Source organism: Musa acuminata, chromosome BXJ3-9, assembly GCF_036884655.1.
Source record: "Musa acuminata AAA Group cultivar baxijiao chromosome BXJ3-9, Cavendish_Baxijiao_AAA, whole genome shotgun sequence".
In the NCBI taxonomy this organism is placed as follows: Eukaryota; Viridiplantae; Streptophyta; class Magnoliopsida; order Zingiberales; family Musaceae; genus Musa; species Musa acuminata.
In genome coordinates, this window is record NC_088357.1 from 43,506,299 (window position 1) to 43,524,473 (window position 18,175).

Consider the following 18,175-nt stretch of genomic DNA (forward strand, 5'->3'; position numbering starts at 1 on the left):
CATGCGTGTCCGTCCGCAAAGGTCAGCCTCCCCGAAGCCTCCCATTGTCCCTCAGGACAACCAAAAGAGAGAACGGGTTAGAGAGAACGCCTCAATCGGGATTCACAAGCAAACATCTCCGAAAAATACTTCATAGATAATGCAAATTACAAACAGACTTTACAAGCTCTGAACAGTGGCACAACAAAGGGTAAAATGGTGCATTACAGACCGAGAATCTCTTGCACGTGTCTACATGACACAACCTTTATTTACAAGCCTAAAGAGGCCACCAACCCAACTAAAATTGGACTATTAAGCCTTCGGTCGCCCCTTTACATGCTGTACAAGGTATGAATATACCAAAAGACACGGACATACATAAGCATTACATCAAACACCTTGTTTAGAAATTTGTCCGTGACAAGACGTCGGTGATTGTATCGCTAGTACCCTAAAAACTTGAGGATTTAAAATTTTGGCTCTATTTTTTAAGACATTTGGGGTCTATAAATACCTCACTCATGCTTGCTTGATGGAGTAAAAATTCTTGAGCATAAAAGTATTGTAAACTCTCTTGAAAAGTGTTTGAGTCTCTTTCTCCTTTAGTATAGAGGTTATACTAAGGAGGTGTGAGGTCTTGTGTAAAAGAGAGGTGTAAATGTTCTCTCCTAAGCCTGTTAAAAGGAAAAGAGAAGTGTAATGGTTCTTATAAACTGTGAAAAGGATAAGAGTTGTAACAAGGATAGTTAATATTCGTCCATTGAAAATAAGATCAGTAGTGAAAGTCGATGACCTTGAAGGAAGTAGAATCGGGAGTGGATATAGGTCGGGACGATCAAACCGCAATAAATCGATTTGCATCATTTTCTTACTTTTCCTTATCATTACTTACATATTTACTTACTTATCATTTTTAGTTAAACACATTTTATGGATCAAAAATTTCAAAAGCATTAATTCACGGTATACTTAATTGGAGTCCCGAACAAGCTCCTAAGCTCACCTAACCCGTCCAACTCAACGGGTTTGAGTTCAGCCAGTCAGTTTCCAAGTATAATTTGACCAGCCCAAGTCAGCTTCTATTCAGTGCCACATCAACCCAAATCCTAATCTATGTGAGACTTGAATTAAGGCAGCCACGAATGGAGTCAGTTCTAATCCTAAAGGGATTGTGACTTCCCATCAGTCGACCCTAATCAAAAGTCCAAAAAGCCTTAGGATTTCCTCCCCTTACAATCTCGTTGCCTCTTGAAATTAGAACTCGGGGTGCACCTCATCCTATAGAACAAACAATGGACTCTCATCTAAAGGCATCCCTAAAGCAGCATTTAAGAGGTGTCTAAGTAGCAAAAAAAGGAGGTCAGTCAGCAATAGCAATCTGTTGGTGTCGAGAGACAAAGAAGAAGAAGAAGAGGAGGAGGTGTTGTCGAGGCCCTTTCGATCACAATCCCTTCTTCCCTGAAGTCTAGCAGCTGAAGCCCGCTTCCGAAGCTTTGTCCAAATCATTCACCAAAGACAGCTTATATTACTATCGACATGGATCTCTCTCATCATCTCAACCTACCTACATCTGTTGAGTACACCATCAATGGACTGTTCCTATATAATCTGATCAGAAGAAGAAGAAGAAGAAGAAGTGCATGGATCGGATCTGTCTCTCCATCAAACTTGATACTTTGATAGAAAGCAGGAACATGAACACGTGAGCTTGCCGTGTTTCCAGCTCAAAGTGTGATTTCTCTTTCTTGTTGGCAAGAAAGAAAGCATCAGAAGTCAGTGAGTCACAAGTATATGCTTAGATGCCAAGAAACAAAAGGACTGAGATTAAGACAAGGGGAGGAGGTGGTGGTGGCGCATATCCTAAGAAGATGCCATCCCCAAGTCCATTTCACTCCCATAGCTTTTCCCTTCACTATAAAGGAGCCCTCACTCTCATGGCCAACCTGCTCTTCTCACCACCACCTAAAGCACTATCTCCTGCTACAACAGACCTACACACCATTCCTTCCTGTGCATCAGCATCCTCACTATGTGATCACAAGCACGTACGTCGGCCACCAGCTCACGGCGGGCGGCCGACGGAGATCTAACATGGGTAGTGGTGTGGCCACCCGCAGGGCAACTTGAACCTTTGGCATTCCGAGCTTCTCCATGACCTGTCTTCTTAAGCTGTTCTTGCTGCTTACGGAGTTGTCTGTCCACAGGTCAAGCAAATAATATCATCCTCCTATGCGTTGCAGTTGTGTTCATGTATTGCATGTTTGCTTGATTAAGCTCATGGTTTCTGCATTTGTAGACAAGTCTCATCGATATGATCTTCTACTAAATGGCATCTTCTTTCATTGATGATGTGGTGTATGTTCTTGAATTTGTCAGCCGGAGATTGTAAGCAATAGTTGAGTTTGGATTTGTGTGAAGAGTTGGGTAATACCTAGATCGATTTCAAACAAAAAGCTCACAGATACACTCAATCTGGATTTCCAGTGCAATGCTGCATGTTCATCCACCATGCCCTGCAACATGTATCTTGCCAATATTCCTTTTATTCATAATTTGATTGCCAATGCTAAGAACAGTTGGATACAGAAAACATTGTACAATCATTCGATTTAATTAGGCTCCTTACTCACACAGAACATAAATTTTCTTGCTTCAGAAGCGCATTCGGAAAGAATAGTTCTTGATACACCAATAAAAGCAATCTACAATACATCCACTCTTCATCTATGATACAAGCAATCTATGCCTCTTCATCTTGTTCACTCAATAATTTCTAACAAGCAGCAGCCCAATTGCTGTGATAATTATCGTCGTGGGGAATCCGAATCGCAGATGAGTCAGAAAAGAGAGATTGTATCCAAACGATTGAGATCGGCGAGCCTGTTCACATACTATCAAATTTGCAGCTGATCCCAGAAGTGACAGGTTCCCGGCAACCGTGCTCACCCATGCTAATAGGAGCCATGCCTTGGTCTCCTCAGCAGGAGAAATTTCTGCAGCAGATGCGGCCACCCGAGCTCCAAGGAGGAGAACTAAAGCAAGCAGAGTATATTAGGTTGCAGACTATGGTTTACTGGCAATCATATCCAGGCATGGAGAACCATATGAAAGCATATAGTGACAGAATAAAAAGGGCTCCAGATAAGGAATCCGATAGTTTTTTATGTTCTTGAAAAGTTCAGGGATTGTTCAGACTTATGGTTTTATATTTCGTATTTGAGTTGTGTTCATGTTCTTTAAATTAAAAAGTCATGTGCAATTTATTTCTGCAGGTTGATAATACATTTGAAGGCCATCTGTTTCTGAACAAAAAGATATCTTCCTGAATGTACAAAATGGTAATCTTTGAAGTTATTGCAACAGCTATTTAGGCCATCATTCTGATACCATCATCCATGAAAGAAGTAAATGGATCTCATTTTTAAAGAAATAATCAATTCATGGATTTTCTGAAATTAACTCATGCAATTTGAGAAATCAGGCAACCCTAATCAATTTTATGATGATTAACAAAATATGATGTTCCACCCACAACCTATGCTCATAAAAGTATAATGTTTAACTATTAAGGCAATTCCTTTACAAGAACAGTCCTATAACTATGAGAAATGTAGAATTTTAATATATTGTGGAATATAGAGCAAATAATTAGTCTTCAAATATGTGTCATATATATTTGACGGCAATCATCATCAGCGAGTAGATAAGCATATGCACACGTATTTCAGATGAAATATCAAGATCTAAGCCATAAATTGTAATATAAATAAATGCAACAAAATTATTAGAATGTTGAACTAAAATATGATGACCATATCTGATGAACAGGCTTCTCATTTTATAATTTTTTCTTTTTTGTGCTACACATTTTGGCAGATGAACATATCCATATCAAAAACATATACTCAGTCGGCAAGACATGACACACTAGATTGAGCTCGTCTGAGAAATCTCTCTGTAACACTATGTTTGCTAGTGCTAAGTATTCAAAATTGTTACCAAACTTTAGAAGCTATTAGTGGGAAATTATGTATTTGATTCTTCAAATTTACTAGAAATCTGGTATCCGCACAACCCCTATGTCTTCTTGGCCATAAGTTTTCCAGAAGCCAACCAGAATTGTCTCTTGAAGTTTCATTAATGCTAATCCTTAAGAAACTGAGAGACCTGAGGGGCATGATTGGCTACTTCGACCATCAGCTGTGATATTCGAAAGCAACAGGACATTTGCTTCTTTTTTATAATTGGCATAATTTGCATTTGTAAATTGAGCAGTAAATGTGTTCAGAACTATCGATTTAGATGCTAGAGTGCAGGTTATGCTAATTGGCACCAGATTAGCAAGGGAATTGGGTATTGAGTATGGTAAAGGAATACTGAAACCCAGAAAAATAATGAAGGCCTTGGTCCTATTAACAGTAACCAAATCATGCCGAAGAACTAAAGGGTAAAAGACTAACCCATCCATGTAAAATGAGCTGAAAAAATGAATTCATCGATTTTAACATATTCTTGAATAATAGGCTCCTCTCCTATTTATACATTATCATTTAAGATCCTATTTCCTGCTGAAGTAACAAAGACTGGTCTCCTAATTTGCTTATGTGCTTTACATAACCTAAATACTGATGTGTTATGAGAAAATTATTATCACCCATAACTAACTTGTCGAAGTCGTTATATGATTTAAGCAGACTTAAATGGAACAAAAACCATCAGCACTGCAATGAGCAGAAACGATGCAGAAACCGTCAGGAGGCCTTAAAACACTGAGTGATGATCTACTCCAGACCGATAAATTAGGTTTTAAATTTAAATATACAGTAGCCCTTTGGCACCATAACGTTTGATAGACATAGAAACCTAAGAAAACTAGAGAAAAGAAAGAAACATGCAGAATCTCGTCTCCTATCCGACATGTTGCTCCAAACAGGACCACACACAGAATCTTGAGTTTTGCTGAACCCATAATGTGTGCCTCTATGAATATTTATTTATTTACTACTAGATACATTTGAAGGCTCGTAATAGATCCTTCTGACTCAAATTAGTATATTTCAACAATTTGTAATTTTGTTTCCTTATATTACTGTTAATATTCCTTTATCCAACCAATCCTGGCTAATCTTCGATGGCCTCCGGAGTTTCATTTTCTTATATCTCTGAAGACATTATTAACTACCTTATGTATTGATCAGTTTGACATTTTTAATCCAAGCCTTTTCTAAACATTCACTTGAGCATCCACAGTCAATTTTTCCATGATCCTGTTTTCACTTCTCACCCTGTTTCCTTTCGACTTTCTGACTTAATACCATCATTGTTACTTTATTGCAACATGTTTGTTGTTGACAGCTCTTGTCACTGTATTTTAACAATTGGGTGTGATCTTCCTTATTGATCTAGCATGATCTGCAATTTTTCTTTTTCCCTCTCCTTGATCATCCTTTTTGCCAAGGATGATAGAAGATAACGGTGCCTGTCTCGGAAGACATCCATAGGAAACTAACTTGAATCTGAGATGACAAGTAATATTAGATAGATTAGTTGACAAGCAATTGAAAATTTTACGGACACAAGGAAGATCATCAATTTTCTTTTTCAATTTAAATGATGATGAAAAGAAATTGCATAAAAACAAAAGTTTTGGTGAATGCAGAAGTACTGATTCCTGCCTGCTGACATTTTTATCAGAATCTCCAAAAATATACAAAGTCAACTACAAAGAGGACAGAAACATGGCACATAATGCAACCTGCAAATTTACCGAGAGTCTCATTATCTAAAAAATCTCACAATATTAATTAAGAAATGTAGCTTTTGGATGAATTGTCACAAAATATGATCAGTCTATAGATAGAAATCTAAGCGATACAATGCATTTGTCGTGCAACATTAGCATGCAGCAGAAAAGGAGTTCATAAATTGCACAGCACTGGTCATATGCTCTCAAATTGAAGTTCCTAAACTTGTAATTGCTTACTACATGAAGGCAAACACTAAAAATTCTTGAAATGGCCACAAACTGTCGAATTGGAGCTCCTAAACTTGTTCTTAATAAAGGAGAACAAACATTGAAATCTTTGAAAAGAGAAGCTGACTTACCAGTTGGAACATTGGAGGCAACATTAGAGAGAAAAAGGATGACAACTGCAAGCACAGCAGTCCCAGCAGCACTATCGATGCGTGCATATGGTTCCATGAAATCCCACAAAGCACTTGGTATGCCGGTTTTGTTGAAGCCATCAACAGTGATGAACATCCCACAGAAGAATATCAGCAAAGAATAAGAAACCTGGTATAAATACACAAATATTAACATATGGAAAACAAGTTAATTGAGGACAAAATCTGCATATCACAATCATCACCAGATGGGAAATAGATAAAGCAATTTCGGTTTCAATCGAACAGAAACCATGTTGAAGTGCAAACTCATTTTTGCAAAAGTGTTTACCTTCTCCAAACAAGGCCGGGCATCCTTGAAATCAAGAACAATAAGAGCAAGAGCAGCAGTAATTGCGGACCAAGACATATTAACCCCCATCAGGAGCGATACCAGCATTCCAATTGTCACAAGATACACACATCCATTCCAAAGAAGTACCTTCCACCTCTCCATTGGAACTTCCTTCTCCTCAGATAAGTAGGAGAACCCATCCTTCATCCCTTTCATCCAGCTACCGCTCCTCGCATATTTTCTTGCAGAATGATCTTCCTCTTTCCTTGTAAAAACTCCATGATCACCTGCTATCTCCTTTGCTGCATTTGGTGCCAGTGTTGACTCGACTTTGTCACTCGATCCGGAGTGCATGTCAGCTTCGCTCCAAGTTATTCTATTTCTTAAAGTCTCAGCATGCCCGGGATCCCCATTAGTCGATGAGCATAGAACAATGGAATCAGCAGCCGAACTCCAATCCTCAGAACTCATCAAAGTAACGTGCGACATAGTTGCAGGATGAAAGCGGTGCAAGGTGACATCCTTTTCTGCAATCACATCAGCTGCAGCTGCGGCGGCCACTTCCACATCCTTCTCATTCGACAACAACTTCCAATAGTACATGAGAAGAATGCCAGCGTTGACGAATATGCCAACAAACATTGCAGGGAGTATACCCAACAAGAACTTCCCGAACGAGATATTGCTCTTAACAGCTATGACTAAGTTTTGGGGATTACCGATCGGAGTCGTGGAAGACCCAATGTTTGCGCTGGAAGCAAGCGCCAGAAGGAACGGCTGCGGCGGCAGATTGTTCTGCCGTGCGATCTTCAGTATGAACTCGGTGAGGACGACACAACAAGTGTCGTTGGTGAACAGAGCGCTGGAAATGGCCGAGATGAGACAGATGCGGACCAGCAGGTCCTTCCCACCTCTGCTCTTCCACGAGAGCAATTTGCCCAAATGCTTGAACATGTCGGCTCTTTCGAGGAAGACACTGACGACCATGGTGCCGAAGAGGAGGCCAAGAATGGGGAGGTCGATTGCGGCGTAGGCTTCCTCGGGGGATATCACTCGGAACATGACCATGAGCATGGCGCCCAGGAGAGAGCCGGCGGTTCTTCCAATCGGCAGGAATGGCACGGCCGGGAAGACGGCCAAGACCCAGAAGATCCCGAAGGCCATGGAGCCCAACACCACATTTACGGTCGGGGCCAACGCCATCTTGCAGGATTTGGGTTGCCGAATCTATCCAAGATCTCGGGGCACAACAATCCCTGCGCGGCAAAGATTGCAGGGTGGCCTAATCTAGCCAAGATCTTGAGGTGGAAGAAGGCCTGCTCAGCAGAAGATGCAGAAGGGCAGATCTTTCATGCATCCCATGATAGAAAAGCTTCAGAAATAGGATCTCAGCAGCACAGAACTGACGTCAATCATGCATAAGCTCAATACAAGCTCAAAATCCATGGAATCTCAAGATCATTAACCTGTCACCTGCAGAAGCCACCTGCTCTCTCTACGATTCCCTGAATCAGATATCCAACCTGCAGTTCAAGCAATCAAAGAAGATGACTCACCATCCACGAACAACAGAGAAAGAACAATGGCCTCATAAACAAGATCTCAATCCAGTGATCATGTTTCAATCTTCTCCCTTAATCAGGATTGAGGTAAGAAATTTATGATTGAATCCAACAGACGGGGATTGGATTCCAGCCTCCGAAGCTTGTCTCATGTTGTTGGCATGTGGCCTACCTGCCATGAGAGGAGACTCATGTGGCCAATTGGAATGAGTCCACATACAGTAACCTCAATCATGCTTGGGAGGCGATCGATCATATGCCATTTCAGAGATCTTATCTGGCCAACTTGATTGTTATGATTGATGATTGAAGCGTGCTTGTGTGTGCTTATCCACAGTATTAGCGTCAACATGATCATTATCCACCTTTGACCACATTTTTATGATTCGAAAGTCCACCCTTTCTAAGTTCCCAAATGAAGCGATTAATCTTCCTCGATTGTTCCAATTGCATTTTCATTAATTGGACGCAATAAAGCAAGTTTTATTTTACGATCTCCCTTTACCAATGTTACAATAAGAACAAGAAGTTGGCACTCCAAAAGCTCTTGTCAAAAGCCTGGAGATGTTACTATCTGCCCAATGATTTAGGCCTTTTCTCCATAGATAAAGGCCACAGCTTTTACAGATTCACAGCTCATCAGGTACTTGTGTGTTCCATTCCCATTTGTAAGATAAATTTAGGCTCTGTCCACATAGTGTAACCCAAAGAATTAAAGAAGAATTCCTTTAAATTAAAAAGCATCACCACAGTATGATTGTTCTTAGTTAGTAATGTGACTGTTAATTTTTAGGAATTATCAGATAGTTAATCTGCAATGTAGTTTTTAAGACACTGCTTGGCTGATTTTTGTCTATTGAAGATGGAGACGATGACAAATTGATCCCACCATGTCTAAGAAACAGAGTATGCCTTGAAATGCAATGAGTTCCAAGAAAAAGAATTCTATGAAAATTCTCATAAGTGGACTTTAACTTTGAGATTAATTAATATTATGCATCAACCATTGAAATCAATTTGATTGAAAATATTGATTGATAGGGTCAACTTAGTCCCACGTTGGTTGATGAGTGGGGGAGCCGAGCGCTCATAAGGTAGCCAAGCCTCCCTTACCCTTAGAGATGTCTTTTGGAGCTCTTCTTACTCTCAAAGACATCTTTTGGAGCTCTACAGTTCCAAAAGGACAAAACCCACGCCCACGAGCTACACCAATGATATATGGACAATACCTTAAGACAGACTAATTGGTCCCCTATCAATTGATATATGGACCTTTTTATAGTACCTCCAATAATTATACGTATTAAGAACATGACTCCTCTAATTTCTAATCCATTTGAGGTTAATTTTCATTATTGGGCTCCTGATTCAATTAGAATGACTCATCATTTAAAATAAAAAGAAAAAAAATATTAAACTTCAGTATTATTGAAGGGTTAATTATAGATTATTTTTTATAATTAGTTTTTAGTATTTCAATCTCTATATTATTACAAATTATATTAAGATCTTTATATTTATAAAAATAAAATATTTAATTTTATTGTTTCAATATTTTTAATTTTATAAAATTATTTTTTTAATTAGAAATTTTAATATTTATTTTTTAATTTTTAATTAATTATAGAGTTAATATGTAATTAGCGCGTTATCGAATGCGCGACCGTCTTCAAACCGTATTAACAAGGGGAAGGGTTTCTCTAGGGTTTGCCGGCTCTCAGTACGTCTCCGCCATGAGAAGAGCCGCTGCCCTCGTCTTCTCCGCCTTCGCCACCAAGCGCAGGCCTTCTTCCCGGAACCTCTCCAGACTCCTCCATGGAAGTCCCTCTCTCCCCCACTCCCCGCGCCTGATCTCCTCCCAGAGATGCCCCTCCCGCGCCCTCCAGACCGTCCCCGACGCCGCCGTTCCCCTTCCCTCCCACCGGCGGAGGAGGCCTAATGACGTGGCCGACCTCGAGGAGACCTTCGAGGCCGCGTCCACGACCGACGACATCCTCTCCGGCTTCCGGGCCCTGGAGGCCTCCCTGGATCCCGGCGATAAGCGGCTCGGCCTCGCCTGCTTGAAGGTCGGCCACCACCTCGACTCCATCGGTTCTGAGGACCATGAGAAAGTTCTCACCTTTGGCCTCCGCGCACTCAGGATCCTTGACGTGGACGGGGGCAGCTCCATCTCCGTGGTCATGGCCCTCCATCTGGTTGGCTCCGCGAGTTACAACCTCAAGAGGTTCAACGACAGCTTAGGGTTCCTCAACCGGGCCAACAGGATTCTTAATACCCTCGAGAGCGAGGGTATCGATGGTGAGTTTGACGTCAGGCCGGTGAGCCATGCTGTCCAGCTGCAGCTCGCCAACACCAAGACGGCAATGGGCAGGCGAGAGGAGGCTTTGGTCAATCTCAGGAGGTGCCTGGATCTTAAAGTTTCGATCTTGGAGCCTGATAGTCGAGAATTGGGCACCGCCCACCGGGATTTGGCAGAGGCTTATGCTGCCGTTCTGAACTTTAAGGAGGCTTTGCCACTCTGTTTGAAGGCGCTGGATATCCACAAGGAACAGCTGGGACAGAATTCTGTGGAGGTGGCCCATGATCGGAGACTTCTCGGGGTTATCTATACTGGATTGGAAGAGCACGATAAGGCTCTGGAGCAGAATCAGCTCTCTCAGAAGATTCTGAAGAGTTGGGGTGTGGGTGGTTCGGATCTTCTTAATGCCAAGATCGATGCAGCCAACATACACATTGCTTTGGGGAAATATGATGAGGCTATCAATACTCTCAAGGGGGTGGTTGAGCAGACGGACAGTGAGAGTGAGATGAGGGCACTGGTGTTTGTGTCCATGGCAAAAGCCTTATGCAACCAGAACAAGTTTCCTGATGCTAAGCGCTGTTTAGAGATCTCTTGTGGTATTCTTGAGAAGAAGGAATCTGTCTCCCCTGAAAAAGTTGCTGAGGCATACATGGAGATATCGTCATTGTATGAATCAATGAATGACTTTGAGACTGCTATATGTTTACTGAAGAGGAGTCTTGCCATGGTAGAGAAGATTCCACAGGAGCAGCATGTGGAGGGGAATGTGTTGGCTAAAATTGGGTGGTTGCTTCTTCTGACCGGAAAGGTTGCCCAGGGTATTCCATATTTGGAAAGTGCAGTGGAGAGGATGAAGGAGAGCTTTGGGCCAAAGCACTTCGGGGTTGGATACATCTATAATAACTTGGGAGCAGCCTATATGGAGATGGACCGTCCACAGTCAGCTGCACAGATGTTTGCGCTCGCGAAGGATATCATGGATGTATCACTGGGTCCCCATCATGCTGATTCTATTGAGACATATCAGAGCCTTGCTAATGCATATAAAACAATGGGAAGGTACTAATTCCTTTTCATAGCATACTTCACTAAAGTCCAGTCTATCTTGTTGGTTTTGAATTATGGGCTTTCATGTCTTAATGCTATATTATATTAGTTGTAGGCAAGCAGTGTAATATTACATTGGTAAACATTCTTTTGCATGATTATTTTTTGTGTGACTATCAAACAACATGTCTCTTTGTTTTTATATGGGCATTTTACTTGGATTATATTCTAGCACCTCATATGATAGCATCACTTACATAAGAATTTTCCAGCTATTCTATCGTAGCATATACTTAGACCATTGATAAGCCATGACAATGCATCTTTTAAAATTTTCTGTACTTGGCCCATCATCGGCCGTGTTTGTTTCTCTTAGGTGTTTGTAGTTGACATTTTGACCTTTGATTTTAAGTAGGTAACACATGTGATTAGCTTAAGGGGAATCACAAGCATCAAAATCCACTAATTTTGCGAAGGTTGATTCCTCTAAAGCTTGTTAGGATGTGTTTTCTTTTGTTGCCTTGTTGTACCAGTGTTGGCTCATATGGAATAACTCAAATAGGTCACTGCAAAGTATAAAAGTGGTAGAAAGGAACAATATTAGCTATATAGTTTATGATCCTTGAGAATGTATAACTCAGATGCATCAGTATGAAACTTGAATTTACATTGATCAAATTTCACTTCTTCAAGAATTCTTTATAAAGGAGCTATTCCTCAAGCCCACATCTTGCGAAATCTCTGTTATTTGCATGAGAAGGTTATAGTGAATAGAGAACAAAATGAGGCAACACTTGGCAAATAGCATTAACAGCTATGCGCTTTTACCAAAAAAAAAATATTTCTTGCATCTCTGAGAGTTATATATATTTTATCTCATTTTCTTCTTTGGCAAATAACACCATGAATACTATCTTGTTATCCTAAATGCAGCTATACCCTTGCTCTGGAGTTCCAGCAACGAGTTGTTGATGCATGGAGAAGTCATGGTTCAAATGCCAAAGATGAGCTTGAAGAAGCAGCTAAGCATCTTGAAGAACTAAAGAAAAAGGCTTTTGGTTCGCTAACTGAAGAAGTAATTCAGGAGGCTCTATCACTGGCAAGTAGAAATGATTCTGTTCCTAGCAAAGATGTGCAACATTGATGTCAAGGTCAGATTTTGTTGAAACGTTATTTTTTTTTATGCTTTGTTAGATCTAGCTGTTCATGTACAATCTGACTGTTAGATTAATCAGCCATGTAAAGAATTTCCTTGATCTGCCCATGTAGGAAATCCTGGAACTTGAGAAAATAATGCTGTTTATGAAGTCCATGATTTGATATTAAGACAATGTCTTATCAGATCTACCATTCGAGAAAATTATCTATGATGGTCGTGATGATGAACTTTCTTTATTAAATTGTATGTGAGACTAACACCTCCTGCTGTCCAAAGGCAGAATGTATAATGACAATAGATGACCCTGTTCTTTGTCATGATCTAGTTGAACCTATAAGCAGTGATTTAAAAAGGCACTTGGGCGCTCGCCTAGGCGCTCGGGCGAGGCGAGGCGAGGCCTGAGCGCCTCACTAAACTTCCAGGCGGCGCGCTTCAAAGAGGCGCCGCCTAGGCGCTTGCCCGAGCCCAGGTGCTGGGCGCTTCGGGCGAGCGCCTGTGTTAAACCAGGCGACCGAACTAAGATTTTAGGTTTGGTTCGGTCTCCGGTGGTTAGTTGGTTCAATCGAACCAATTAAAATTGATATCAATTGTCACTGCCCAACCCTAACCGGCTAACCCTGCTCGTTGCCGCTGTCACTCTCGCGCTCGCTACTCGCCGCTGTCGCTGCTCGCAACCGCTGACGCTGCTCGTCGCTCCCGCTCCCGCTACTCGTCGTTGCCGCTGTCGTCGCTCCCGCTCCCGCTGCCTCCTTACACTCCCACTCCTGCTGCCCCCTTACATTCCCGCTCCCGCTCCCGCTGCCTCCTTCACTCCCGCTCCGGCTGCCGCTGCCGCTTCCTCTTTTCTCAGTCAGCACCCCCTTACATTCTTCCTTCTCCTTCTGTATACTGTTAACAGTATACTGTATACTGTTAATAGTATACAACAGTATACTGTTAATATTGTTAGGTTTATTTGAAATTATTAATTTTTAATACCGTTAATATATTAATAATAGATTTTCTTAATTTAATAGCATATTTTTATTTAAAATTTTAAATAATTATATTTATTAATTATATTATATATTTTTATATTTTAGCCCCTCGCTTCGCTCGAGCGAGCGCCTAGCGCTTCGGGCATTTTTGGACCTTAGCGCCTTTTGTCGCCTAGCACTTTTTAAATCACTGCCTACAAGTTTAAGCCAATGCCAATATTTTGCAGTGGATCTATGTTCCATTGCCAATAAGGCTGATCTTAAGTGTTGTTGTGGTGTAGATTCATAATCCTTATAGTTTACCTTGTTGCTTGACTGCCACTTTTATGTCATTCACCAAGCATGCGAAGAACAGGTAACCTTCTCTTGAGCAATTTAACAATGGGACCTTGATCTGGATATGAATTATAAAATTAGTGGGTCAGGTCATTTTATGACCGTTAGTGGGTAGCCTAATAGATGATTTAGATAGTCAATTGGGATGGCTGGATAAATAAGAGATTGAAGATAATGATGCAATTGGAATGCATGATCAGATCTTGTAAGAATTTGGATCAGACCTTACCAATTTCACTGTGGGTCTGCTCTAGTACTGATCAGATCTAAGTTGGTCTTGGGCCAAACATGGGTTTAAAATATGTCCAACTGATGATAGTAAAACAACTTAATTGTATGTTGTTTGTGGGATATAGTTTACTAAAGTTCAAACATAAGCTTGTACTTATTCATGTTACAGAATATATATATATATATATATATATACATATGTATATGTATATATATATATACATATGTATATGTATATATATATATATACATATGTATATGTATATATATATATACATATGTATATGTATATATATATATACATATGTATATGTATATATATATATACATATGTATATGTATATATATATATACATATGTATATGTATATATATATATACATATGTATATGTATATATATATATACATATGTATATGTATATATATATATACATATGTATATGTATATATATATATACATATACATATGTATATATATATATATATGGAGTGGTTACTTATGAGACAAATGGAAGAAAATAAATAATATGAGACAACAAGAAAGAAAGAGAATGTACTGTAACAGAAATAGGAAAAGTACTTTTTTCCATTTCTAATTCAAGATTTTTATTTTCATCTTCAACGATATATCTGCATCATTATCTTTTCTTTCATATATTCATCCTTCCAAATTCTTAGTGAAGTTTTTATTAAATTATTGGACTTTTGTCAATACCACCACCATCAAGGACTTGTTATTGACAGATAAAGCATAAATCTTTCACTTTGGCATTCTTTGTTTCTGCTAACCTTAGTTTTTTTTTAATATTTGCTAAATATTGTGACGGGCCTTAACAATTTTGTGTTCCAAGTTGCAAGTTCCTAAAAGTGTGGAGCTCTTTGACCTACACCCTATAAGCAGAGTACAAGCCAGCTTTTTCAAATGTTTTCTTCTTGCCTTTGAAATTGTGGTCACCTTCTTGAAGTTCAACGTGTAGTACATTTAAGAATACATTGACTCAGTTTGACTCCATGCTGTGGCAGTTAAAGCAGCACCTTTCTCAAGGAGTGGTAACATGATGGGTTGCTGTCAGATTTTTGGCCTTCTTTCTTTTTGGTAGCCCTCATTATTTATCCATACTAGTTCACAAAATAGCTATTGTACCCTTGAAATGGTCGTTTCAAAAGTTCATTTGCGAACAATGTCCTCCTGTGGCTCTGAACTTCAGCGGTTGAGTTGCATATTTCGCGAGTACTAGTAATGCAAAGGGTTTTTGTTTAATGAGCCATACTATTTGTTTACACCAAAGATAATGGCGCCATAAGGCTCCCACATTCATTGAAATTTTTTTAAGATAGCTGTAATAAGAAAATTAAGTATACCAGTTAAATCAAACCTATTAAAATATCTTTTGCACAAGGACTTCATTGTTGAATAGTGGGGATTGTTTGGCACATTTTCAGCTAGTTGTAGTAATTACCTAGAATTTTTTGGGTCATGATGTGCTACAAGTTCAGATATGCCGCCCAGCTTGATTCACTTTACATGGGCAGTAGGAATTAATTGGGTTCTGTGTGCTACACCAGGTTTTCTTGAATGGGTTCTAATGTACTATTGTTTATTTTATTTTTGGCCATAAACTTGAACGTGAGATTGGTTCTCTTTATGCCATGGTGATCTGAGATGGATCTGGGTGCTGTTTTGTTCTCAGCTTTTATGACAGAAAATAAAAATTGGCCTCACACTATTTACATAGTATTAAATAGGTTTTGGTTCCGGTTTATGAAGATGCATTTTGCTTAACATTCCTTTGCTTGTGCATTTGTAGGTTCTTCATTTTTCTCCTCTGGTGGTGAGACTTTAGACCACTTTCTTGACAGAGATTGCAGACTCGCTGAGCTATCAAGGGCACCTATGCACAATTGTCACAGTTGAACCGGCAAATCCATGCAACAGAGATGAGGCACTAAAATCTGATTGACTCTTTCTATGAGAGTCAATACACAACACCACAATGAGATGATGACATAATAGAGCATACGGACGTTCATACACTTTTGAGTTGTTCCAGCAAGTCGTTGGTGAATCTAATGAGTAATGTGACTGAGGTGGTGGTCCGTTTCTTTGTACGCGGTAATGAACATATATAGCAATAATAATAATATCATAAAGTATTGTCCTTATTATTGGGAGTTGATTTTATGCCTTTTTTTTGTCATTAAGATATATAAAAGGTTATATGTTTAATTAAATTAAAAATATTTATATTTTTTATTTTTTAATATTTTTTTGTTTCACTAACACTAATTATTTTATTTTCTTTTGATTATGGTATTTGGAGATTTCTTTGTGTATGTTCATATCATCTTAAATAAATTTTTTTATTTTATCTTTCATCAAAATGATATTTGGTTATTTATAAATAAAAGTTTTTTTTATCTTTTATAATAATTTAATACATTCATTTTAATAGTTTTATTTGGATAATATAATTTTTTTGGTATTCGTTGATTATATAAGACTCTTGATGTCTTTTATCATTTTAATCTATTTTTTTATTTTATTAATAATATCATCATCGATCTTTCTATTTTGTTAAATAATTAATATAAGATCATAAAGTATTTATTTAAAGTGATTTTTTATCCATCAAATTTAATTATATTTTTTATTTATTTTTAAAAATTTTAAAAATTATATTTTATATATTTAATTTTACTTAATCTAAAATTTTTATTTTTTAAGATTTATGTTTATAGCTAAGTTTATAATTAATTTTATTTAAACTTTCATCGATTAAGATAATATCATCAACAAATAACATATATTATTGAGGTCTAACAATTTAATATGGATTCTTGCTATAATCGTAATAGAAAACTCACTAGAAATATTCCCTATAACTCTAATACTAATAACTATATTATCATATATATTTTTAATAATATTAATATAATTAGTTGTCATATCTTTCTTTTCTAAAACCTACCATAATAAATCTCTAGCAACTCTATTATAGATTTTCTCTGAGTCAATAAAAATTATATGTAAATCTTTCTTTTTCTCCTTTTATTTTTTTTATTAATTATCTTAATAAATAAATATTTTTTTATAATTAATCTTTCAGACATAAAATTAAATTAATTTTTAGTGATATTTGTTTCAAATCTTATCTTACTTTTGATAATTTTTTCATAAAGTTTTAGTATGACTCATTCTTTTAATTCCTCTATAATTTGAATAATTTTATATATCACCCTTAATTTTACAAATTGATCCTAAAAACACTCTATCTCTTCATAGATATCTTCCTAGTCTCATGATTTTGTTAAACAAGAATTAACTAAGTTATTCTAGATTTCTTTAATGCATCTTTTACTATATTAGCTCTAATTTAATGAATAAATATATACTTATTAAATATATCACTACTATTTATCGTTAAATATAAATCTTGTGTGGAATATTTATTAAATAATTTATAAAAAAATATTTTTTATCTTTTCTTAATTTCATTATCATTAATAAGTATTCTTTGATCTTCATCTTTAATGTATTTAATATTACCTAAGTTCTTATTTGTTTCTAATCTAAATAATTCAATGTATACATCTTTCTCACCATCTTTAATATCTAATTTATCATAAAAATTATCATAAGCTTTATATCTTATATTCTAACTATTTTTTAACCTCTTTTTTAGATTCTTTGTCTTTTGAATTTTTTCTTCTTTTTATAATTTTACTTATTTTTAAAACATGATTTTTTAGTAAAATTCTTTTAAAAACTTTCTCACACCATCACCAACTCTATGTTAAAATTACACATCTACTTTTAGTTTCATTAAGAATATCTTTTGTTAAGCTCCTAATCTTATTAGCCATTATAGTTCAAATAATATTAATATTATCCTCATCTAAATTTTAACTAGCCTCCCCTAACATCTTATTCTTAAGAATATCTATATTATTATCTTTTAAAGTTTATCATTTAGTCCTAGTAAAAAAAAAATTCTACTATCTTTTTCTAATTTTATTTTCTATAATAAATATCTAATACCGTAAACTTATATTTACTTGTCAAATTTTCACTAGATATAACTTACAACTTATAAATAACTTTATCTATCTTTCTAACGA

At 37.5% G+C, this 18,175-nt stretch overlaps 2 protein-coding genes across 2 annotated transcripts; one reads left to right on the forward strand and one right to left on the reverse strand.

Annotated features, from left to right (window-relative positions):
* Positions 1-2,505: 2,505 nt before the first annotated feature.
* Positions 2,506-8,252, reverse strand: LOC135584975 (silicon efflux transporter LSI2-like). The gene is made up of 3 exons (XM_065168870.1): positions 6,440-8,252; positions 6,088-6,277; positions 2,506-3,014 (listed from the first exon to the last, which is right to left on the reverse strand). The coding sequence occupies exons 1-3, from the start codon at positions 7,643-7,645 to the stop codon at positions 2,746-2,748; spliced, it is 1,665 nt and encodes a 554-aa protein (XP_065024942.1). The 5' UTR covers positions 7,646-8,252; the 3' UTR covers positions 2,506-2,745.
* Positions 8,253-9,672: 1,420 nt separating this feature from the next.
* Positions 9,673-16,219, forward strand: LOC135648337 (protein KINESIN LIGHT CHAIN-RELATED 2-like). Its single transcript, XM_065165947.1, has 3 exons — positions 9,673-11,365; positions 12,287-12,504; positions 15,865-16,219. The coding sequence occupies exons 1-2, from the start codon at positions 9,738-9,740 to the stop codon at positions 12,495-12,497; spliced, it is 1,839 nt and encodes a 612-aa protein (XP_065022019.1). The 5' UTR covers positions 9,673-9,737; the 3' UTR covers positions 12,498-12,504; positions 15,865-16,219.
* The last annotated feature ends 1,956 nt before the right edge of the window (positions 16,220-18,175 follow it).